We start from the raw sequence: 26166 nt of genomic DNA, 5'->3' as shown, positions 1-26166 counted from the left end.
GGCGATCTCTCAAATTACGTCCACGTCTATATGTGATTAGAGGTGTGTCGCCTATCATGTGTCCAATATCTGGGTCTGATTTTAAAATGCCCCAGTAGGTCGTCAACAGCTCTCTCACTGTGTTATGCGCTTCATCATACGTGGCTATGATGCGCAACTGCTCCCTTTCCAACGATCCTGGTTTAGGGGTAAGAAGGGCATCCCGATTTTGGGCCAGCGAATGATGGTATGCCTTAGTTAATACATGTTGCGGGTACCCCCTATTCCTGAACCTGGTCTGTAGATCACTGGATGCCGTTCTGAAGTCCGACATGCTGGAACAATTGCGCCTTACCCGAAGGTATTGCCCTTTGGGAATTCCCCTCTTCAGGGGCAAGGGGTGGCAACTGTCCCACCTAAGGAGGCTATTGGTCGCCGTCTCTTTGCGGAACAGTCGTGTGCCAATGTTACCCATCTTGTCCCTGAAGATGGTTAAATCCAGAAAGGTGATTTGAGATTCCTGGATCTCCGATGTGAAGAATAGTCCCATAGTGTTTATGTTCAGGTCTGAGACAAACCGATTAAAATCATCTACACTCCCCGACCATAAAATCAGCACATCATCGATGAAGCGTAACCACAAATTAATGTGGTTAGCCCATCTCTGGTTGTCAGCGAACACAACTTCCCGTTCCCACCAGCCCAGGTAGAGATTGGCGAAGGTCGGGGCACAAGGGCTCCCCATCGCCACTCCCCTGAGCTGGTGGTACATACGGTGATCAAAGATAAAACAGTTGTGTTCAAGGATGAACTTCATTAGTTCAAGGACAAACTCGTTATGCTGCCAGCAATGGATGCCACGTTGTTTAAGAAATGAGGCCACAACTCCACATCCCCTATCATGGGGTATAGAGCTGTATAAGGCCTCGACATCCAAGCTGGCCAGCATAACGTTCTCACCAAGATGAATTCCCTCCAGTTTCTTGATCACATCCATAGAATCACGTACATACGAGGATAGGGCCACCGCAAAGGGTCGTAAAATCCTATCCACGTATGTACTGATTGGATGTGTCAAGCTCCCAGTCCCTGAAACAATGGGACGTCCCTTTAATGGGGAAAGTCCCTTGTGCACCTTGGGTAACCCATAGAAGCAAGGGATCTGGGGATATTTGGGGAACAAAAAATCAAACTCAGACCGACTAATAAGATCATGATCATGTGCTGTATCCAAAAGATCCTTCAATTGTCTCCTGAATGTCTCAGTTGGATTCGTTTCCAGCACACGATAACAAGCATCATCACTGAGAATGTTAAGACACATGGTCTTGTACTGTTCACAATTCATCACGACAATGTTACCTCCCTTGTCCGATGGTTTAATGACAAGGGAGTTGTCGCGTTCCAGTGAGATTAGTGCATCAATCTCCCTTTTATGGAGATTGGACTCAATCCCTCTGGATGTGTCCAACATTCTCAATTGGTCAGTCACGACCTTAAGAAAAATGTCAGGCGGTGTACCATCACTTAGGGGTGGGTTTTTTGTGGAGGGTAATTTCAGATCCGTGTATGGGCCCTCACCAACATCCCTCTCCCCTTCTTCCATAAGGGATACCAGTAGTTGAATATCCGGCAGGTCATGGATGTCAATACCCAATTCATTACATTGTTGTTGATTATGTGTTGCAAAGAATTTTTTCCATTTAAGTCTCCTTACAAATAAGGTTAGATCCTTAACCCATTCGAAGGAGCTAAAGGAACACGTGGGAACAAATGATAAGCCCTTACTAAGTAGTTTCAATTCTACCTCCGTAAGGGACCTATCCGATAAATTGATAATTTGTAACTCATCCATAAACCTGTCTTTTACTGGAGAGTCTCCAGTCGGACAACCAGCAGCCCCCATCCTGTGATGGTATGCTACTGGTTTTTTCGATTTCTCAGACTGTAGGGTCTCGTGATCTGGTTCCCTAAAAACCCCCCCCGCCCCCGTGATCCGGGGTTCCTACCTCTACCTCCTCTCCCTCTAGGTCCCTTGTTAGAGGGCTGAAAGATTGGGTATTGATTATTTTGGTGGGAGGTACCCTCCAATTCAGTTTCACCCTCTGAGGACGAGGGTTCTGTCTCGACCGCGAGGGTCCTCGCGGTTTTGGTCGCAAATTCAAGAATGCGACCTTCCTTAAAATCCGCCTTATCCCTTAAGAATTGGGAATGTTTACGCTCTTTGAGCTGGGCTGTGAATCGTTCCACCGTTTGTTGCAAAAAGCCCTCCTTACGTATAAACTCAGAGTAGCTGCAGAATTTGCTCACTTCAGTGATTTGCTCCTGCAACAATGTGGTGTTCTTAACGTGCAGGGTCTTTTCCTCCTCTAGCAACAATGCCATGAGCCTAAGGGAGCTCTCAACAGCCTCTTTTTCCCATTTCTTACGGAATTCTGAGGACTGAATTCTGTTGGATGGGAGGAAAGGGATACGCATACCCCTGGGAACTATTTGGTGTTGGATATATGTTTCAAGGGTTTGAATTTCCCACCACCCTCTGACTTGGTCTTTATAAGTTTTGGTGAGCAGTTTGAACGAACCAGTGATACTAAGAGTGCGATTGGTCGGGGGTAGATCTGCTTCTGAAAAAACCACTTTGGCTTCCTCATCCCATTTTTCACTGCAAATACCCGCTGCCAGTGGCCGTCCTGAAGGCGTGACTCAGCACAGGGGAGGAGGACTCTCCTTATATATCGTGCACTTGAGCGGCCGCGTTCGGCCACCTCGTACTGACAGCTGCAGCCTCTGTCATGGAGGCTTAGCAGCTCTGATTGTTTGTCCAAATACCCACAGAACTATGCTCCTGACGAGCCGAGTATGGCGAAACGCGTCGAGTGTGTTGTGGGGATGAACTAATGTCTATAGTGCCTGTAACGCGCTCACATTGCAGTTGAGGTCTGTGGATTCCAGCCCTCTGCAGCTGATGAGTATATGCAATCAGGCCGTTCTGCTCTATCCAGCTTAGTCTAGGTCCCTTGATTCGTGCCTGCAGGGCTGACACTCAGACATCTGATTCTACCTGAACGGATGCTTACAGTGAGGTCGGCTTCTGCAGGTAGATGTTTATCAACGGATTAGTCCCAACTGATTAAACTTTAGCCTAGGGCCACACTAGCTGGCAATGGTTCAGAGCACCTTGACCGCGCCACAGTGCATACTTCTGGTGGAGTGGATCTAGTACGGCCTCATGGCCTTATGATTCAGCCTTTAGTATAGCACTAGTTGCGGCATTTCCAGTGACCCCATCCACAGTTATATGCACCGCATGCGGTCTCATATGGTCCATTTCATCGAATTTATACTGGTTAGATGGTGTCCTAGAATTTTAATATAGGTAGTTTCCCCTTCCCCCCTTTTTTTGATTTAATAAAATATCAGTTTTAGCAGCAAAATAGCGTTCCAAACGACAGTGATATACTTTATGTTGCAATTCTTTTTGGAATAGGACTGAATAAAAATGTCATGTTCCTCCTAGGTTGGATCGCCAAAGTCAGGCAACAACTTTGGTTCATCAAATATTTGGGGGCTACCTGCGCTCTCGGGGTGAGTGAGGAAGGAAAATGTTTTTGATGAAAATAACAGCGTAAATGTACAGTATTACGGCTGTGTCGGTCCTATGACATGTCACAAACTATTTTCTACGTTTTTCTTTTAGTAAAATGTTCAGTGTGTAAGAGCGTCTCGGACACGTTTGACCCGTATCTGGATATTGCGCTAGAGATACGGGTAATTATTTACCTTTTTGTCTATAATCTATGCAGCTATATTTTATTACTATTTGCAGTCACTTGTTTTTGAATGCCTGTGATTAACCCTAAGGGCTCTTTCACACTTGCGTTGTTCTGTTCCGGCATAGAGTTCCGTCGTCGGGGCTCTATGCCGGAAGAATCCTGATCAGGATTATCCCCATGCATTCTGAATGGAGAGAAATCCGTTCAGGATGCATCAGGATGTCTTCAGTTCAGGACCGGAACGTTTTTTGGCCGGAGAAAATACCGCAGCATGATGCGCTTTTTGCTCCGGCCAAAAATCCTGAACACTTGCCGCAAGGCCGGATCCGGAATTAATGCCCATTGAAAGGCATTAATCCGGATCCGGCCTTAAGCTAAACGTCGTTTCGGCGCATTGCCGGATCCGACGTTTAGCTTTTTCTGAATGGTTACCATGGCTGACAAGACGGTAAAGTCCTGGCAGCCATGGTAAAGTGTAGTGGGGAGCGGGGGAGCAGTATACTTACCGTCCGTGCGGCTCCCCGGGCGCTCCAGAGTGACGTCAGGGCGCCCCACGCGCATGGGTGACATGATCGCATGGACACGTCATCCATGCGCATGGGGCGCTCTGACGTCATTCTGGAGCGCCCCGGGAGCCGCACGGACTGTAAGTATACTGCTCCCCCGCTCCCCACTACTACTATGGCAACCAGGACTTTAATAGCATCCTGGCTGCCATAGTAACACTGAACGCCTTTTGAAGACTGATCCGTCTTCAAATGCTTTCAGTTCACTTGCGTTTTTCCGGATCCGGCGTGTAATTCCGGCAAATGGAGTACACGCCGGATCCAGACAACGCAAGTGTGAAAGAGCCCTTACTCTTCTTATTTAAATGCTTGTATACACTAGTCTCCTGTTCGCCTCCGTAAATTGCTTTCTGTCTTGGCACTGAGAGGTACATTATAAGGGTTATACACCGTAAAAAGCCTATATAGGAAGTTGCTTTAGTTCGCATTTAGAAAGCAAATGGACAATAAAACTGTGCAAAGGTGTCCATATACTTAAAGGGGTTCTGCAGTTTGTTTTAACTGATGATCTATCCACATTCAGTTTGGCAGAACATGCTTGTTTTCTATTTTATGCTGCCTTATTATTATTTTTTTTAACCTGTGATTTGGTTGTCTTGACAGCACTCGGCAAACATAATTCGCGCACTGGAGCAGTTTGTAAGATCAGATGTTTTAAGTGGAGAAAACGCCTACATGTGTGCAAAGTAAGAGTTCTATGTATATGTGTTTGTAAAGTATTGGCTGGAAGCTTTAGTTATATGCAATAATCTTGTCTGGCTGAACACTACCTCCACCACTTTACAATCGGGAGAAACAATCAATAGATAAAATAAGCAAAGCAGAATAAAAAAAAAAATCAAATAGTAAATGAAAAGATATGCTTTACAGCAGCTACAGTGACCTTAGGAACTTGGAAAGTAGATATGATTTATCAACTCCCATGGGAGTGTCATGGTGCAGGGAGGAGGAGGTGGTGAGCTGTGTGACTGGTGGATCCTACAGCACTCTGCTACCTCCAACAGTCCCATAGAGAATGACTGGAGCAATGTGACACATGCACAACAGTTGCTCCCTTTGATCTGGGACCCCCATTCTTGTGATCACTGGGGGCCCAGTGGTCAGACCCCCACTGATCAGATACTTATCTCCTGTCCTGTGGATAAGTGATTAAAGGGATTTTTCAATCTCAGACAATAGGGGCATATTGCTAGGTTTTCCCACCATTGTCTGTTATGACCCACATCTACACCAAGAACAGAGCGGGGAAGTTGGTGGCTGGAGGACCCCGTGTTTTCCAGGGTCTGGCCACCATCAAGCGCTCTCCCTGTAGTAGTAAATGGGAGCACACCGCGCTTGAGTGGCCACTGCTCACATTCATTTCTATGGGGCCTAAGGAAATAGCCAGCTATTTTCGGTAGCCACATAGCATGCGCAACTGCCCTCCATTCATTTTCTATGGGGTAACCAAAAATAGCGGGAGTGCTGGCTCGACTATTTCGGTCAGCCCCATAGAAATGAATAGGAGCGGGGGCCGTGCATGCGCGGTACGCTCCCATTCACTTCTATGGGGAGGCAGCTTGGTGGTGGCCGGACCGGAGTCCTCCAGCCACCACCTTGCGGGGCTCCGTTCTCGATATAGGTGCGGGTCCCAGCGGTGGCACCCGCACCTATAAGACAATTGGGGCATATCCTAGCGATATGCTCCCTATTGGCTATGATGAGACAACCCCTTTAAGCATCAGGTTGTATTCTGCCAATACATTCCCTTCAACAGTGAGTTGTGCAGTGATTGCCTGCTTACAGTTCCTCTTATTTATGGTTTATATCTGTTATTCTTTTACTCTTTTCAAGATGTAAGAAAAAAGTTCCTGCCACTAAACGATTCAGTGTTCATCGAACCTCAAATGTTCTCACTCTGTCCCTGAAAAGATTTGCCAACTTCAGTGGCGGCAAAATAACAAAGGTGAGAAACTGAAATGTGTGCGTATTTTCCGATAGTGTAGGGTTCAGCTAATAATGGAGACATTCTCACTAATCATTACCTGTTTCCCTTGTAGGATGTCGGATACCCGGAATTTTTAAATATCCGTCCATACATGTCCCAGACTAATGGAGACCCTGTCATGTACGCGCTCTATGCTGTTCTTGTGCATTCTGGTTACAGTTGCCATGCTGGACACTACTATTGTTATGTAAAGGTTAGTGTCGTCTGTCTGAGGGCAACCAACTAGTGTGCTTGCTGGCGGTTCTACCGAGGGGTAGTTGTAATGAAGATAACCTCCTTCTGTAACTGTGTGCATGTGTATATAAATTAATGGGTCTAAAAGTTTGATCCATTTTATAAAATCTCTTAATGATCAGAGCTCTGTTGTACTTACAAGTCACCCTTCCAGGAGGGTTCATTTGCATACGTTTAATCAAGGAGCACTGTCTGCAAGTCTCCTTACACTATCCATTTAATATCTCAAATCCATCCAAAGTGCTTCAGTACAAGCAGCAATACATGAAGCCTGATTAGAAATGATCGGCGCCGTATGTATTGGGTTCCAGTAAATTTGTTTAGACAAATTGGCTATTAAAATGCATTTACCAAAATTTGATAGCAGTAATGTTTTGACAATTTCTTCTGCAGGCTAGTAATGGACAGTGGTATCAAATGAACGACTCGCTTGTTCACGCCAGTAACATCAAAGTTGTGTTGAATCAGCAGGCTTATGTTCTCTTTTACTTGAGGTAGGTTTTTTTTTTCTTCATCGAAAAAAAATAAAAAAAATAATTAAAGGGGTTTTCTGGGATATTGATGACCTCTCCTGATATTGATGAAGTATCCTTGTTACTAGTTTATATTCTATCCACTGAATAGGGGTGGCTTAACTGTAAGATTGGGGTGTAGCCAACTGGGACCCCCACAATTACAAGAATGGGGATCTCCTGTCCTCACCCTGCTCGCCTTCACATTTCCTTTGTTTCCATTTTCTCCTGTTTCTGCAGGGTTCCAGAGTCCAAGAAGAGTTTTGATGCTTCTGTCTGTAAAGTGTCACAAACGCAAATGCCTCGCCCCAGCTCTGTCCCTCCTACATTAAAGAAGACCCAGTCCAATGGCAGTCTGTCCTCCCCTCTTATTGGGAAGGTGATTCCTTCAGAGATTATTTCTGTTGGTGGAGTTTTTTTTTATTTGCATTTATTTATTTTAGGCATGGTGTTCCCATAATGCCCCAGACGTGGAAATCTTGAGCGGATGCCACGCCAAATCTGCCTCCGATTGTTCTCAAAGGGAGGCCGCATGTAATCGCAGTTTATAGTCACAACCGCACTGAGAATGGACATGGCCTTTTTGGGAGTGGTGTCCAGACAGATGCTGCTGGAACCTGCACAGTTGTCCGCACGTCCTTTAACAACATTCACTGGTGCTAAACTGTGAGCAGGTCGGCGGCATACAAACTGAAAAACTGCTGCAGAAACAACGGCGATTTCTTCTACAGAATACACGGCAAAATCCGCTGTGTGAACTAGCCCTAAACCTGTAAAGGACCTTTAGGAGTGGCATTGATTGCCGATTCGACCTGTGACTGGGTCTGACTTATTAGCCACAGTTCCAGATAGAATACAGCAGGGGTAGGCAACCTCCGGCACTCCAGCTGTTGTGAATCTACAACTTCCAGCATGCATGCCTGCTCTGCTCTTTTCAGAACTCTCTCAGAAATGAATGGAGCATGCTGGGAATTGTAGTTTTACAACAGCTGGAGTGCCGAAGGTTGCTGAACCCTGGAATACAGCATCCTGACTGCACGGCAGAGCAGGTTCTGGGTTGCTAAGACCCAGCAGCTACTGCAGGTGAGCTCTGTTATTGAGGCTCCGCACTATAGATACTGATGCAGAAGGTCAGGAATGGGTTTTACTGCATTGTCTTGTAACATTTTATGCACAGAAATCTTATCTGTTTCCAGAAGCCCGAGTGGTTACATGAGAAGAAGCCACAAAAAGGGGAAGATATTGGGATCCCAGTCAGTCAGACACACATTTTACCATGCAGCAAGGACCATAATGGAGTTCACCGTACGCGGCCTCTTAGCGCAGGCCCTTCTCCTAAGCTTGGCTGTAAAACATCATATGCCCCTTGTCTTTTGGACGATCCGTTGAGTAGAATGAAAAAACCCCTTCATGCCAAGTTAAAGGCTTCTCATGCCGCATGCCCCCCTAATGAAGCGGTGATGCAAGATTATTCTAAGACAAACTGGGATAATGAGGATCTGTCATCTTCCGTCGCCAAAGCCAAGAATGTTGAAACCCTGGAAAGTAGTGACAAGATAAAGCAAGAAGACATGGAAAACGGAAAGCAACAGGAATCTCACATGAATGGTCAGTCTTCAACGCAGAGCACCCCGACATCTGGCAATATGACCTCTCCATGCTGCTCTCCAACAATGGAAGCCGAACAGCCTGGGACAAGCAGTAGTATGAAATCGAAGTCGCCCATGCTGGCTAGTGTATGCGAGGCTTTGACTACAATGTCACCACCACCGGCCAAAAAACTAGCCCTATCAGCTAAAAAGGTGAGTTTGTGAAGCAGATAGTCACTAAGAACTTACATGTTGTACAGTCACACATTAATGCCTAAATTTGCTGATTAATGAAGTTGGATGTGGTGGCTGGGGCCAAAATTACAACCCACTGCCCTGTTTTAAAGGGTTTGCTCAGCCATTAAATATCATGTACAGATCATTAAAATGAACAGTGTTAGCCATTGTATAATATGGCACTACCTGATGTTCAGAGTGTTATCAGCGTGCACTACCTGATGTTCAGAGTGTTATCAGCGTGCACTACCTGATGTTCAGAGTGTTATCAGCGTGCACTACCTGATGTTCAGAGTGTTATCAGCGTGCACTACCTGATGTTCAGAGTGTTATCAGCGTGCACTACCACCTAATGAACTGAGTGCTGTGGACACACCTGTTCAGATACTCTCCCCCCAGCCAGGTCTCCACATAGTGATCCTCTATTCACTGCAGAGCAGCCAATCGAAATAACTTTCGGTCCTGCTTCTCAGGGATGCCTGCAGGAAAATAAAGGGACTATATTGTCCGCTGCCATAGGGAGAAGGAGACTGATTGTACCTAGAAACTGTAATAGCTGCACAGATTAGCAGTAGCACCAAAGGGGGCATATAGCTGCATAAAATGATAAAAAGGTAGGAACTTCATAGTCACGGCTGCAGCATTTATGTGTCATGTTAGTGATGTGGGAGGGAACACCACACCGACAACAGGAGGGAAGGGAAAAGGAACTAGGCCTCAAAGCTAGGGAAAGGGAAACGTACACCTTCTATACAAACCCTAATCCTAGCCCTGACTCCTATCCGTATGAACAGACCTTGAGGGTAGGAATGTTCATACACTGGAACCTATGACCCTGAATTGCACTGGAATAGTGTCAGGGCTTGAGACTACCTGTTCCTTCCAATAAGAAAGAACAAGCGTCTCCCTGAGGCCTAGAATCAAAAGGGGACAGAGGGGAAACGATAAAATATAAAAGCAAAGTGACACTTAACTTCTGAAGTAAATGGACGAGCAGGAACTCAGAAGAGGACCACGCACCAGCGCTTCCAATACTAAACTGAAGCTATCAACCGCATAGTATGATGGGTGAAGCCAGATTAAATAGGAGAGTAGGAATGACCACTAAGCTACACCTGAGACAACAATACTGAAACAAGTGAAACCAGAAGAGGCTGTCAGATCACATCACGTGCAGCCAGTCTCTTAGATCTTCTAACACCTGTCATGTTAGAGACCGTGACCTTATGTGCCTAAAGGAGCTGCAGCAGCGATAGGCTTTTAGTTACAGTGACACTAGTTGATTTGCATTTATAAATGTTATCAGAGACCTTGTCCGACTGAAACCTGGCATTTATGCCAGAAAAGTGGCCAGACTTCATTATAGTCAGTGGGGATCCGGCGGTACACTATCGTATCTGGCAACACTGGATACGATGAGCTCTGGGTAGCCTGATCCTCAGCTGGATTTTCAGTTGTTGTTGGTTATTTCCTGCATTGGTGCATATAATGTACGATGTAGGAAGCACCCTTATAATGTAGTGTCACATGAACTGCTGATGTCAGGAAACATCTCGCCTAAGGCATGATGGGACAGCAGTCACATGATAAACCAGGAAGTAGGATTCAAACATGGGGATAAGAGAAAACTGCAAATGAGGTTAAAAAAATAAATAAAATTATCCAAGGAGGAATGGGAGCTAGAGTAATTGATGAAGATTAAACTACTTTTTACTCTAAAGTATATGACACAAACTCTTTAAGCACATATACATTATATAATTGTTACATTCTTGTTAAATAGTGACAAATATATTTAGGAAAATCTGCTTATCCCGATCCTAGACATTTATGAATAAAAGGACAACTGGGTCTTACCTGTTGGGGTGTGTCCCCTACACAGTCTTGCACTGTGCTTCCAGTGGTCCACTGTGTAGGGACACAGCCCTCTGACAAGGGGAATGGTAACACCCGTTTGTCAATTAATTCATATATAATCAGGAAGAATAACAGTGGAACGGCAGAACACGGAGTCCTAAGAAAAGATGCTCCAGAACAATTTCATGGAGAATATGAGCATTTACTAAAGCAGACGTGTCAGGAGAGGTGACAGATCCTTTTTATGTCATGTTCGGTTTTGTTTTTTTTCCTAATCTTTTATTATCCCATAAACTATGTCTCTTGTTTTTGCTGTGGCTATGCTCTACCATTTGAACCTGTCGGTATCCTTTCTCTCTCATCCTATATCCTTTTTACTCATCCCTGTACTCGCATATTTCATATTTATTTATGTGGCTTAAGTATATAAAAAATCTCTATTTTTCCCCCTTCTTTTTCATTTGTTTTAATTTGCCTCAAACCTCCCTTTTTCTTTACACCACCAAGATTTTATTTATGTCGATAACTACAGGGCAGCATGCCGCAGAAGGGAAGCAGAAATGACGCCCGCTCCCTTCCTCCCCACTCCATCACTGCTGGCTCCACTCATCCCATCTCTGTTTCCCCTGGTCCCACCACAATCAAGCTGCTACATACGCATCGGTAAGTGAAGCGGCCTCGTGTGGGAATAGATATCACAGAAAGGACAAAGCCCACATCATAATCATCACTTTCAAGATCACGCAGGTGCAGTCATACATGCATAACGCTGTTATTAAAGAGGTTGTCTCACCATATTAACTTACCATTTGTCCACGGCATAGGGGATAAGTATCTGATTGGTTGGAGGTCTGACCACTAGGACTCACACCAATTAGTCCCACAGAGAATAAATGGAGTGCATCCTTGACTCGGGACCCAAAGCCCTCATTCTTGTAAATGGAAGGGGTCCCAGCAATCTGTCCCCCGATCCTGTGGATCGAAGATAAATTAATATCGTGGCACAACCCCTTTAACAAAATTTTAATAGTGCAGTAAGTTGGCTATTTCCTCAGATTTGCAGCATCTACATTTTTCTACTTAATGATTTCTAAGTTGCATATCTGAGTGATATGGGAAACCTCTGACTCAACTGTCATTGGACATGGTGGAAATTTATAGGAATTACACAAATTGTCTGTACTGGAGCCCAAAATAATCCTGGATCTCTGAAGATTTAGGGAGTCGGTGGGATTAATAAAAATTAAAGTGAAAGTATTTTTTATTTTTTCCCCATAAATCGATAAGGGCCCATTCACACGTCTGTAGAATGGGTCCGCATCCGTTCTGCAAATTGCGGAATGGGTGTGGACCCATTCATTCTCTATGGGGCAGGAATGTATGCGGACAGCGCCCCCAATCTTCCGGTCCGCGGCTCCGGAAAAAAATAGAACATGTCCTATTCTTGTAACATAGTACATAAGGCCGAAAAAAGACATTTGTCCATCCAGTTCAGCCTGTCATCCTGTAAGTTGATCCAAAGGAAGGCAAAGAAAACCCTGTGAGGTAGAAGCCAATTTTCCCCACTTTAGGGGAATAAAAAATTCCTTCCCGACTCCAATCAGGCAATCAGAATATCTCCCTGGATCAACGACCCCTCTCTAGTAGCCATAGCCTGTAATATTATTACACTCCAGAAATACATCCAGGCCCCTCTTGAATTCCTTTATTGTATTCACCATCACCACCTCCTCAGGCAGAGAGTTCCATAGTCTCACTGCTCTTACCGTAAAGAATCCTCTTCTATGTTTGTGTACAAACCTTCTTTCCTCCAAACGCAGAGGATGTCCCCCCGTACTGACCCCTGATATATTTATACATAGTTATTAGATCTCCCTCAGTCTTTTTTCTAAAGTGAATAACCCTATTGTTGATAATCTTTCAGGGTACTGTAGTTGCCCCATTCCAGTTATTACTTTAGTTGCCCTCCTCTGGACCCTCTCCAGCTCTGCTATGTCTGCCTATGTTCACAGAAGCCTGGAACTGTACACAGTACTCCATGTGTGGTCTGACTAGTGATGTGTAAAGTGGTAGGACTATGTTCTCATCACGGGCCCTTTTGATGCAGTTGTGGACAAGAATAGGCAGTTCTGTGGGGGTGCCGGCCGGGTGTATTGCGGATCCGCAGTACACTATGGACGTGTGAATGGACCCTTATACAGGTGACAAGAAAATTTGATGTATATCTTAATACATAAAAAGGCCGCTTTTGACACTTCAGACTGTCACATATGCACTGATAATTCACACTGAATTCACTGATGAAATCCATGTTTAGTGAGGCAGAGATGAGATGGATTAATAGCTTCACTGAGGGATCAGATTACAGCTGCTGCCCATAGATTTCTTTAGGCCTCGTCCACACTTCAGTGTTTGGTCAGTGATTTCCATCAGTGATTTGTGAGCTAAAACCAGAAGTGTAGCCTGCACAGGCATAAGATATAAGGGAAAGATCTGCACCTGTTCTGTGTTTAGAGCCGCACCTGGTTTTGGCTCACGAATCACTGATGGAAATCACTGACCAAACATTGAAGTGTGAACAAGGCCTTAGAGAGGGAAAATGAGGGAGCAGTCCACAGCGCCCAGTACTGATGCGAACGATGCGCTAGGGAGAGGTAAGGAACAAGAAAAAAAATAAATAAATAAATATATATATACATACATATACACACACACACACACACACACTTCAGCTAGTCTCTGCTCTGACTTAATCTCTGCTTGAGAACAGTCACCTGACGCATCAGGTACGATATAAAATGTTGACACTGTCATGGCCCCATATGCCAATTGTATATCTGTATTGATAACAAAAGATGAAGGGATATACCAAACCAGTACAGAATTTCAATGGTAGTCTTGATACTTCCAGTATTTCTCTTTGTCACCCTTCTAGTAGACATATACACTGCATCACCTCTATATTTTGCTCATGTAAAAGCAAAGAGATATAGCCGATAGAGGCTGTGGTCTATAGGGTCATAGCCATAAATTATTGTTCTGTGTATTCACCGAAGCTGCTGGTAATGTTAATGTGGCTGATTGCTTGGTAACGACATCTAAAACCTTTCTTGTCTTCCAGGAAATCACTTCAAGCTGCAGACAGCGTTCCTGGGACTTGTAGCAATACTTCCAAGCAGAAATCTATGAAATTACATGTCAAACATACAAAGCACAGTGTCGAATCATCCCAACACGGCCCTCCACTCAGCCACCCTGTCAGCCTTTCTACAGATAGTACATCCTCACCGTCCAAATCCTTCCAAAGTACTGAAACCCTGGGTACAAGGTCCTCAAATGCAAAAGACAAATACCAGTTGGGAGCTCATTACATAAGCTGCAATGGGGACAGTGGAATCAGCGAGGAAAGTAATATCGTAAAGAAGAAAAAGAAGAAGAAAAGGAAATCTTTGGAAAAGGAAGGCAGGACAGAAAGTGTTCTGTCTCACTTGGAGACACGGACATTGAACAGTCATGAAATAAAGGAGGGTAAAATAAAGCATAAGAAATGTAGAGCTCCAGAGGGCAGCAGAAGTATAGAACCTCCATCGGAAACTTCACGAGAGATAACCGGCAAAAAAAAGAAGAGGGAGAGTGCGCCATGTGCCGAGCATGTGGAGGATGAGCCCATCATACAATTAAATGGGTAAGTACTCCACCTTTTATTGACCCGACGTGTTACAGATTTTACCCTGTGCATTTAAAGGGTTAAAGTCACTGAAAATCCACAAGATTTCTGTGCAACAATGAGCATAGTTCCTGGAAGGACAGGCTTAAGCCTCATTCACACGTCTGTGCTCAAATCCGTGAGAAGGTGGTTAGTGATGCATCCGTGAAGGTTCATGGTTCGTGTGTCCATTTTTTGCTGTCTGTGTTTCATGGACCCATAGACTATAATGGGCGTGATGAATCTGTAAACGCCGACAAAATGGAGCATGCATCTGTGCTAAAACCACAGACCTACGGACCGTGCAAAAACACTGATGTGTGAATACACACATTAAAGTGAAAGGGGACGTGTGCTGTCCATGGAGAAAATGTACAGCATACGTCCGTGAAACACTGATGAGTAAATAAGGGCTTTAGATTGCACGCCGATGATATGGTTCTCATATTTCTCTACCACAAGCTGCCTGCATTACTAACAACTTTAAAGACTACTCTGGATGAATAGGGATAAATCTGTGTACATACATGGGGAGGGGGGATGTCTTAACCCTTATTTCCGGTCTAAAGGTATTTAGGCTACTTTCACACTTGCGTTGTTGTTTTCCGGTATTGAGTAAGCTGCAGTTTTGTGTCCAGTCATCCGGCACTGAAAACAATGTAAGTTAATAGTCACGGATCAGTTTTGTTTTTTTTTTAGCCTAAAAAAACAGATAAGTCACGCATTGACTTTCAATGCATTTAGTGACGTATCTGTTATAACGGATCACTTTAATTCCGGTATTGAGATCCTCTGGTGGATCTCAATACCAGAATCGCCAAAGTCCCATATGCAGACATTACCTTTAGCTGTAGCTGGTCGCATGAACTTGGTTAAAGCACACCAGTCCCACAAAATGCAGAGTAATTTATGGGCAGCAGGTTACAGAGCAGGAGGAGCTGAGCAGATAAATGTATATTTTTGTGCGAAAAGTTTTATTAAAACTTGTATTTTATACATTTTAAGACCACCCCTGTGAACAGCTCTCAGTGACGCACTGACACACAGAATGCTATCAATCACTGATAACACTTCCCACAAGTAATAAGAGCTGTTAACAGGGGGTGGTCTTATAGAGGTGGTTTGCTTTTTTTTTTTTTTTTTTTTTTTATATTAATGACCTATCCTCAGTATAGGTCATCAATATCAGATCGCCGTCCCCTTTCACTTAAACAGGACGGCTCCGTCCTATTCACTTGAATAGAAAGGAGCCGTATCATTAAAGTGAATGGGGACAGCGTAGTTATAATTACACCTGCTTGCTGTTGCATAGTTCATGGCGAGCAGGTAAATAGAGAAGAGAACATAACGATCATACGAGCACTGCATTTTCTTCAAACAGCTGAATTTTTCCCCAAAAATATACAGTTGCAAGAAAAAGTATGTGAACCCTTTGGAATGATATGGATTTCTGCACAAATTGGTCATGAAATGTGATCTGATCTTCATCTAAGTCACAACAATAGACAATCACAATCTGCTTAAAGGGACACTGACAGGCCAAATCAGCATATATAGTTAGATATATCACATTACAGGTCTTATAGAGTCTTTTAAAAGCATATAACTATCCCCCCTGTCCACCTTATAAAGAGCGAAATATAAAGTTTTATAACCTGCATCTGCGGTCAGCAATCTGCCCAAGGGGCGGCGTTTCATGTGAAAATGCGCCCAGCCAGCCTTCCCAACTGCCGTTTGTAGCCCCGCCCAGCTCATCATTATTCACTTCGCTGGGCGGCGGCTACAACTCTCCCCAGTCCCGATCCTGCGCAATTCAATCCTCCGGGCATCGTTCATGCCCATTCTTCTGCGCCTGCGCCCCACCGTGCCGTCGGACGCACTATAATTAACCCCTTATATGATGTAAGTGAGCAGCGCTGCTCTGAACAGTGCATGGCTGAGGCTGCAGCCATGCACTGTTCAGAGCAGCGCTTCAGAGCGCTGCTCACTCACATCATATAAGGGGTTAATTATAGTGCGTCCGACGGCACGGCGGGGCGCAGGCGCAGAAGAATGGGCATGAACGATGCCCGCAGGATTGAATTGCGCAGGATCGGGACTGGGGAGAGTTGTAGCCGCCGCCCAGCGAAGTGAATAATGATGAGCTGGGCGGGGCTACAAACGGCAGTTGGGAAGGCTGGCTGGGCGCATTTTCACATGAAACGCCGCCCCTTGGGCAGATTGCTGACCGCAGATGCAGGTTATAAAACTTTATATTTCGCTCTTTATAAGGTGGACAGGGGGGATAGTTATATGCTTTTAAAAGACTCTATAAGACCTGTAATGTGATATATCTAACTATATATGCTGATTTGGCCTGTCAGTGTCCCTTTAAACTAATAACACACAAAGAATTAAATGTGACCATGTTTTAATTGAACACACCATGTAAACATTCACAGTGCAGGTGGAAAAAGTATGTGAACCCCTAGACCAGTGATAGGCAAACTGCGGCTCTCCAGCTGTTGCAAAACTACAACTCCCACCATGCCCTGCTGTAGGCTGAAAGCTGTAGGCAGTCTTTGCATGCTGGGAGTTGTAGTTCTGCAACAGCTGGAGAGCCGCAGTTTGCCTATCACTGCCCTAGACTAATGACCTCTCCAAGAGCTAATTGGAGTGAGGTGTCAGCCAACTGGAGTCCAATCAATGAGATGAGATTGGAGGTGTTGGTTACAGCTGCCCTGCCCTATAAAAAACACACACCAGTTCTGGGTTTGCTTTTCGCAAGAAGCATTGCCTGATGTGAATGATGCCTCGCACAAAAGAGCTCTCAGAAGACCTACGATTAAGAATTGTTGACTTGCATAAAGCTGGAAAGGTTTGTCCACGGTAAGACAAATTGTCTATAAATGGAGAAAGTTCAGCACTGCTGCTACTCTCCCTAGGAGTGGCCGTCCTGTAAAGATGACTGCAAGAGCACAGCGCAGACTGCTCAATGAGGTAAAGAAGAATCCTAGAGTGTCAGCTAAAGACTTACAAAAGTCTCTGGCATATGCTAATATCCCTGGTAGCGAATCTACGATACGTAAATCACTAAACAAGAATGGATTTCATGGGAGAATACCACAGAGGAAGCCACTGCTGTCCAAAAAAAACATTGCTGCAGGTTTACAGTTTGCACAAGAGCACCTGGATGTTCCACAGCAGTACTGGCAAAATATTCTGTGGACAGATGAAACCAAAATTGAGTTGTTTGGAAGAAACACACAACACTATGTGTGGAGAAATAGAGGCACAGCACACCAACATCAAAACCTCATCCCAACTGTGAAGTGTGGTGGTGGGGGCATCATGGTTTGGGGCTGCTTTGCTGCGTTAGGGCCTGGACGGATTGCTATCATCGAAGGAAAAATGAATTCCCAAGTTTGTCAAGACATTTTGCAGGAGAACTTAAAGGGATTCTGTCATCAGAAATTACTCCTATAACCTAAACATATGGCGATGTCCCTAGTAATTCAGTGAATCCTAAAGTGACTTTATCAAATGATCCTGTGGCTCTATAATCATATAGATAAAAGGGATATAATAAAAGGGAGGGCGGCGATTTCACTTGAGGCGGCGGCGCTGGGCACATAAACGAGATGGCTGCAGCTGGGCACCTTTCAGCATGAGACGTCCCCTTGGACACATTTTGAAGTGATTGACAGGTGATATAAACGTCTTTTTTATGATTATAGAGCCACAGGATCATTTGATAAAGTCACTTTAGGATTCACTGAATTACTAGGGACATTGCCATATGTTTAGGTTATAGGAGTAATTTCTGATGACAGAATCCCTTTAAGGCCATCTGTCCACCAGCTGAAGCTCAACAGAAGATGGGTGTTGCAACAGGACAACGACCCAAAGCATAGAAGTAAATGAACAACAGAATGGCTTAAACAGAAGAAAATATGCCTTCTGGAGTGGCCCAGTCAGAGTCCTGACCTCAACCCGATTGAGATGCTGTGCCATGACCTCAAGAAAGCGATTCACACCAGACATCCCAAGAATATTGCTGAACTGAAACAATTCTGTAAAGAGGAATGGTCAAGAATTACTCCTGACCGTTGTGCACGTCTGATCTGCAACTACAGGAAACGTTTGGTTGAAGTTATTGCTGCCAAAGGAGGTTCAACCAGTTATTAAATCCAAGGGTTCACATACTTTTTCCACCTGCACTGTGAATGTTTACATGGTGTGTTCAATAAAAACATGGTAACATTTAATTCTTTGTGTGTTATTAGTTTAAGCAGACTGTGATTGTCTATTGTTGTGACTTAGATGAAGATCAGATCACATTTTATGACCAACTTGTGCAGAAATCCATATCATTCCAAAGAGTTCACATACTTTTTCTTGCAACTGTATGTGTATGTATATATATATATATATATATATATATTTATTTTATGTCTGCACTATATCCTGCTGCCTGAAGATTGCATTGTATTTTGTGGTGACAGGTTCTCTTATCTTACCTTCATGTTTTCCGATGGCCAGATCTTGTCCAATCTTCTGGCACTGTCGGTACCATTTTCTTCTTAGGTCTGCCTCCTAGGTCTCCTGGTCACATTATATGAAAATATTTTTAAAAGAAAAATTCATAGGAAGTGTATAGCGCTCCTTTGGCACAGGCCAGTTACTAGCTATGTGGAAATCCCCCACATTCACACAACAGTGAAAAACGGACCTGTGACAGCCATTACACGTTTGTTTTAAGAACAGTGGTAGTCTAGGGGGTTATTCACACAGCATTTTTTTTTGATGGTCAGTGAATAACGGATGTCAAAAAATAGAACACGTTCTATCTTGTCCGTTTTCACTGACCGACAGACCCCATACAATTGAAGGGGGCCATGTTAACGTCCGTTTCTTAGAAAGGCATCAGTGAAAAAAAGTCTGTTAAAAGCTGACTGTGTCCGGTTTTAATGGACGTTTTTTCCACTATCCTGTGAATGTAGGCTTATCCCATATGAGGTGGTCATTTTCAGGAACAACAGGAATTGTCCCAATAAACTAGCTCCAATATGGGGATTGTGGATTAGCTCTTCCTTAACAAATTATAGTACTTTACGGATGCGTGTTTTGCTTAAGGCCTCTTGCACACGACCGTGTGGCCGTGTTGCGGCCCGCATACATGGGGCACCGGCCGTGTGCATTCCGCATCACGGATGCGGACCCATTCACTTTAATGGGTCCGCAAATCCAGAGATGCACTACGGAGTGCTTCTGTTTCGCAAAAAGATTGAACTTGTTCTATCGTTTTGCGGAACAGACAGATCACGGACCCATTTAAGTTGAATGGGTCTGGATCAGTCCTGGCCGCCCCACGGACGTTGACCATGCATTGGGGACCGCAAATTGCGTCCCCCAATGCATGGAATGTAATGCATACGTTTGTGGGAAAGAGGCCTAAAGGGGTTCTCTGGGCATTTTGTCTAATTAGCAGCTGTCACTAACCTGTGGAGGAAAGCTCTTTTACATAGTACTTGCCCTCCTTCGCTCCCCGTGGCCGCTGATTTTCCTGTTCAGCTGCATTGACTATAATGAGGCCATATCTGGGCGGAAAAGCCCGCAGCGGAGACTGCGGCATCACGGGAGGGAGGATCCAGATATTGTATATGCCGATTTGTATTTCTCAACAAGAATCTCTACTCGGTCCCTTGGTTCCTCATTGTGACCCAGTATTATTTGCATTGTTCATATTCTCAGTTCAGTGTAGTTTTCCCTGATTGGTGTTGGCTTACTTTGATTACCACGTCTGTTTTGACTGTAATATTACTGATTACTTCTGTTGGACATGGTTACTCACATTTCTATGTATGTTTTTCTCGTATGTCTTAATACAAGTTTGTTGAATGGTTGACTTCACCTTCTTTTCAGTAAAACAATTAAAAAAAAAAAGTATGGTGCGGACTTTGAAGACCCCCATGTTCATGTATTTTACTGTACATTGCTGCAATTCCTCAGTGTGGCATATGAGAAAAGAAGTCTGTCCTCAGGGTGTCTTGCAGTCAGTGACCCCTAGGAGTGACAAATGCAGGGTAAACATTCGTCTGCTATGTGCTATCTGGCCAGTAGATTGTAAATTATTGTCTATCATCTTATGTTGCCACATAGGGGGTTTTCTCAAAGGGGTGGACTTGTAGGGAGGTTTCACTGTAATTATTCGGTTGTATTTTTATACATAGTATGCTTTGTTCGCTTAGAAAAAAAATAGATTTTGGTTGCATAGCAGCGGTTTGCAGTGTACAGTATATATTTAACACATTTATTAATCTTACATGGCCCCTGACAAGGGCTGGGCGATTAATCAAATGAATTTGATTAATTTGCCCTTTTAGTGCCTAACAACTTAAAATCGAATAATCAATTTTTCTTTAACTGTATCAGCGCAGCCAGTGTACTCTCTTCAGTCCCTGCCAGAGACCATGCACAGGCTGCACTGATACAGCACTTTGGATCACAGTGGGATCCCAGCACTGACTGTAGCCAGGCTCCCACTGTAAGGCCTCTTTCACACGACAGTATGTCTTTTTCAGTGTTTTGCGGTCCGTTTTAAACGGATCCTTTGTTCCGTTTTTTGTTTCCGTTGTGTTTCCGTTTCGTTTTTCCGTATGGCAAATACAGAATACAGTAATTTCATAGAAAAAAATTGGGCTGGGCATAACATTTTCAATAGATAGATCCGCAAAAAACGGAACGGATACGGAAGACATACGGATGCACTTCCGTATGCATTCCGTTTTTTGGCGGACCCATAGACTTTAATGGAGCCACGGAACGTGATTTGCGGCCAAATATAGGACATGTTCTATGTTAAAACGGAATGCATACGGAGTACATTCCGTTTTTTTTGCGGAACCATTGAAATCAATGGTTCCGTATACAGACCGTATACGGACCGCAAAAAACGGCCCGCAAAATGGAAAAAAAAAACGGCCGTGTGAAAGAGGCCTAACAGACGAGTAGGAGATAACTTTGATGCCAACTGCTAAACTCCTTAGATGCTGCGCTCAGTAGCGTCTGTGGCATCTAGGTGGTTACACAGAGATTCCCTGTCACCATGCCACCCTCCCCCCTGCAAACACAATATCAGGAAGCCAGTGCGTTGCCATGGCATCCTGGGGTCTAAAAGGGGTCCCTAGGCCCGCCATACTGTATATCTATTACACTGTCACTGTTACAGTGATAGACTAATGTAGCGTTATACCAATGCGTTTATAAAAGCAATAAAATAAAAATGACTGTATATTTTTGCTTTATAAGACGTACCTAGGTTTTAGAGCAGGAAAGTCTGAAAAATATATATTTTTTCCCATCAGACCACATATCAAACCTCAAATAAACAAATGAAATTGCCACTTTGCGGGCAAAAAGTGCGTCTTATAAAGTAGAAAATACGTTAACTTTTAATAAAGTCTATTTATGTAAACAAAAATAAACAATTTTTCCCCATAAAAAAGTTTATTTGTAAAAATGGTAAAACCCCACCATCTATTGTATCACATTGTGTTCGCCACAACCTGTATAATAAAGATAACATGTTATTTACACTGCCCCCAAAAAATAAATGGTAGTAAGTCCCATGTACTCCAAAATGGCACCAATGAAACCACATCTTGTCCTGCAAAAAAACAAGTTCTGACTCCTGGAATGCAGCGACATAAACAAATGATTTTGTGTTAAGCATGCTTTTTATTTATTTATATAATTTTATTAGTAAAAATTCACAAAACAATCTTTCAAAAAAAATGATACATCTCTATCACTTTAAGCACTTAAACAACCCTACACCACCCAACCCTCCCTTTTGCGATGTGTCTCTGAAAATAAAAGGGTGATGGAAGGGGAAGGAGAAAGAAAGGAGAACAGAAAAGAGAATAACATAGGCCCCAACTGCTCCCTAAAATTTCCATACCAGCCATATAGTCTTCCATCTTTTGCTCAATATTTCTTTGCTTATATAAAATATTTTCATATCTTAACTTTATTCACAAAATTCACCCACATCTTTAAATTTGGGGAATTACAGGAAAACCACAATCTTGTGATCATCAGTCGAGCCAAGAAAATGATTCTAGTCAGGAGAGTCTTTATAGCTTTAGTCCAGTTCACCTCAGAGATACCATTCAATAACCAACGTTGTGGGGTCGGCGGAATCGATACCCTCAGTCTCTGTTTTATAAATTCAGAAACTGAACTCCAGTAATTACCTATCTCCAAACAGGACCAAAACATGTGCAAAAAATCTGCATCAGGTGCATCACTTCTTGGACAATTAGAAGTTTCCCTATACCCACATTTATTTAACCATCTCGGGGTAATATATAATCTGTGCATAATATTAAACTGTACTACAACGTGATACAAATCTTAAACTTTTACATATATTTTCACAGTTTATCATGTCATTATTAAGACAGTCCCCAAGCTTTTTGGCCAGGAGAGACTGTCTTCTTAAACAGTTTCTTATAAAATTGCGCAATCTTCGTCTTGGATTTCTCACTAAGTCTTCAATTAGTATACATGGTTCAATTATTAATCGTGATTTTTCCTTAACATCGGCTATTAATGACCACAACTGATAATATCTAAGCCAACTTAGACTATCCAAGTTGCCTCTTTCAACTACCAGCTGTAAAGGAAGAACCTCCCCATTTTTCCACCACCTGTGCAAGATATATAATATTATTCTTTTTCCAAAAAGGATCACCCGATATTTCAAAAAGATTCTTTAAATAAAAATTATACCAAAAGGGGGGTACAAAAAACTGAACCCTTAATCCCCAACCACTTTCTAGTCATGGTCCAAGATTTGGAGAAAAGCAATCTAATCATCTTGTTCCCCATTAGGTAATTGTCCGGATTCTAACAAAGTAAATATATTATCATATGGAGAACGATCTACCAAGAATTTACAAAGGGAACTTTTTTTCCCACTCACTCCACATCCATAATTGCGCAGCAATAAAGTACCCCTTGAAGTATGGAAGGTTTAACCATTCCCCCTCCAGGGACTTATACATGTACTCTAGTTTCAGCCTTACTCTCTTCTTTAAAGGGTTTCTGTCACCCCGCAAAACTCCTTTTTTTTTTTTTTGGATAGTTAGATTCCTCATAGTGCGATATAGGAGAATATAATGCTCTTACTTACTTTCATGCGGCCGATTCTTTATAAAACGAACTTTTATAATATGTAAATGAGGGCTCTACCAGCAAGTAGGGCGTCTACTTGCTGGTAGTTGCTGCAGAAATCCGCCCCCTCGCCGTGTTGATTGACAGGGCCAGCTGTGATCTCCTCCTCCGGCCGGCCCTGTCAGTAATTCAAAAATCGCGCGCCTCGCGTCATTCGGCGCAGGCGCTCTGAGATGAGGAGGCTCGTCTCCTCAGCACTCCCTCAGTGCGCCTGCGCCGATGACGTCTTCTCTTTCGGTGATGTCATCGGCGCAGGCGCACTGAAGGAGTGCTGAGGATACGAGTCTCCTCATCTCAGAGCGCCTGCGCCGAATGACGCGAGGCGCGCGATTTTTGAATTACTGACAGGGCCGGCCGGAGGAGGAGATCACGGCTGGCCCTGTCAATCAACACGGCGAGGGGGCGGATTTCTGCAGCAGCTACCAGCAAGTAGACGCCCTACTTGCTGGTAGAGCCCGAATTTACATATTATAAAAGTTCGTTTTATAAAGAATCGGCCGCATGAAAGTAAGGCCTCATGCACACGACCGTATTTTTTTGCAGTCCGCAAAACGGGGTTCCGTTTTACCGTGATCCGTGACCGTTTTTTCGTCCGTGGGTCTTCCTTGTTTATTGGAGGATCCACTGACATGAAAAAAAAGTCGTTTTGGTGTCCGCCTGGCCGTGCGGAGCCAAACGGATCCGTCCTGAATTACAATGCAAGTCAATGGGGACGGATCCGTTTGACGTTGACACAATATGGTGCCATTTCAAACGGATCCGTCCCCATTGACTTTCAATGTAAAGTCTGGAGTCCCTTTTATACCATCAGATCGGAGTTTTCTCCAATCCGATGGTATATTTTAACTTGAAGCGTCCCCATCACCATGGGAACGCCTCTATGTTAGAATATACTGTCGGATATGAGTTAGATCGTGAAACCTCATTTCCGACAGTATATTCTAACACAGAGGCGTTCCCATGGTGATGGGGACGCTTCTAGTTAGAATATACTACAAACTGTGTACATGACTGCCCCCTGCTGCCTAGCAGCATCCGATCTCTTACAGGGGGCCTTGATCAGCACAATTAACCCCTCAGGTGCCGCACCTGAAGGGGTTAATTGTACTATCATATCCCCCTGTAAGAGATCAGGGCTGCCAGGCAGCAGGGGGCAGACCCTCCCCCCCCTCCCCAGTTTGAATATCATTGGTGGCCAGTGCGGCCCCCCCCCCCCCCCTTCCTCCCTCTATTGTAATAATTCGTTGGTGGCACAGTGTGCCCCCCCCTTCCTCCCTCTATTGTAATAATTCGTTGGTGGCACAGTGTGCCCCCCCCCCCTTCCTCCCTCTATTGTAATAATTCGTTGGTGGCACAGTGTGCCCCTTCCTCCCTCTATTGTAATAATTCGTTGGTGGCACAGTGTGCCCCCCCCCCCCTTCCTCCCTCTATTGTAATAAATCGGTGGTGGCACAGTGTGCGCCCCCCATTGGCCCCCCCCTCCCTCTATAGCATTAACAACATTGGTGGCCAGTGTGCGGCCCCCCCCCCCCCCCCTCATACTTACCTGGGAGCTGCGATGTTCGTGTCCGGAGCTCCTCCTACTAGTAAGTGACAGTTCATTTAGCAATGCGCCGCACAGACCTGTCACTTACCAGTAGGTGGAGCTCCCGGCCGGACACGAACATCGCAGCAGCAGCCAGCAGCAGGTAAGTATGAATCTTCTACTATTGTACTATTGCTAAGTAACCATGGCAACCAGGACTGTAGTAGCGTCCCGGTTGCCATGGTTACCGATCGGAGCCCCAGCGATTAAACTGGGACTCCGATCGGAACTCCGCTGCCACCAATGATGGGGGGGGGGGGGGGGAGATGGGAGGCCGCACACTGGCCACCAATGTTGTTAATGCTATAGAGGGAGGGGGGGCCGATGGGGGGCGCACACTGTGCCACCAACTAATTATTACAATAGAGGGAGGGAGGGGGGGGGGGGGGCGCACACTGTGCCACCAACGAATTATTACAATAGAGGGAGGGGGGGGGGGCCCGCACTGGCCACCAATGATATTCAAACTGGGGAGGGGGGGGGGGTCTGCCCCCTGCTGCCTGGCAGCCCTGGTCTCTTACAGGGGGCCGTGATCAGCACAATTAACCCCTTCAGGTGCCGCACCTGAAGGGGTTAATTGTGCTGATCACGGCCCCCTGTAAGAGATCGGATGCTGCCAGGCAGCAGGGGGCAGTCTTGTACAGTTTGTAGTGTATTCTAACTAGAAGCGTCCCCATCACCATGGGAACGCTTCTGTGTTAGAATATACTGTCGGTTCTGAGTTTTCACGAAGTGAAAACTCAGCTTTGAAAAAGCTTTTAGGCAGACGGATCTTCGGATCCGTCTGTATAAAAACTAACCTACGGCCACGGATCACGGACACGGATGCCAATCTTGTGTGCATCCGTGTTCTTTCACGGACCCATTGACTTGAATGGGTCCGTGAACCGTTGGCCGTAAAAAAAATAGGACAGGTCATATT

The 26166-nt window shown here is 44.5% G+C and overlaps 1 protein-coding gene across 1 annotated transcript in view; it reads left to right on the top strand.

Annotated features, from left to right (window-relative positions):
• The window catches only part of USP36 (ubiquitin specific peptidase 36), a 49712-nt gene that overhangs the window by 9390 nt on the left and 14156 nt on the right, over nt 1-26166 (top strand). Inside the window, exons 6-15 of the mRNA XM_040436055.1 lie at nt 3497-3564; nt 3677-3747; nt 4922-5004; nt 6152-6263; nt 6358-6498; nt 6933-7033; nt 7292-7430; nt 8248-8853; nt 11267-11397; nt 13856-14419. Of these exons, the coding sequence (XP_040291989.1) occupies nt 3497-3564; nt 3677-3747; nt 4922-5004; nt 6152-6263; nt 6358-6498; nt 6933-7033; nt 7292-7430; nt 8248-8853; nt 11267-11397; nt 13856-14419 (2016 nt within the window). The remainder of the gene's footprint in view (nt 1-3496; nt 3565-3676; nt 3748-4921; nt 5005-6151; nt 6264-6357; nt 6499-6932; nt 7034-7291; nt 7431-8247; nt 8854-11266; nt 11398-13855; nt 14420-26166) is intronic.

Source organism: Bufo bufo, chromosome 6 (genome assembly GCF_905171765.1).
Source record: "Bufo bufo chromosome 6, aBufBuf1.1, whole genome shotgun sequence".
Lineage (NCBI taxonomy): Eukaryota > Metazoa > Chordata > Amphibia > Anura > Bufonidae > Bufo > Bufo bufo.
This window is presented reverse-complemented; position numbering and strand designations above follow the sequence as displayed.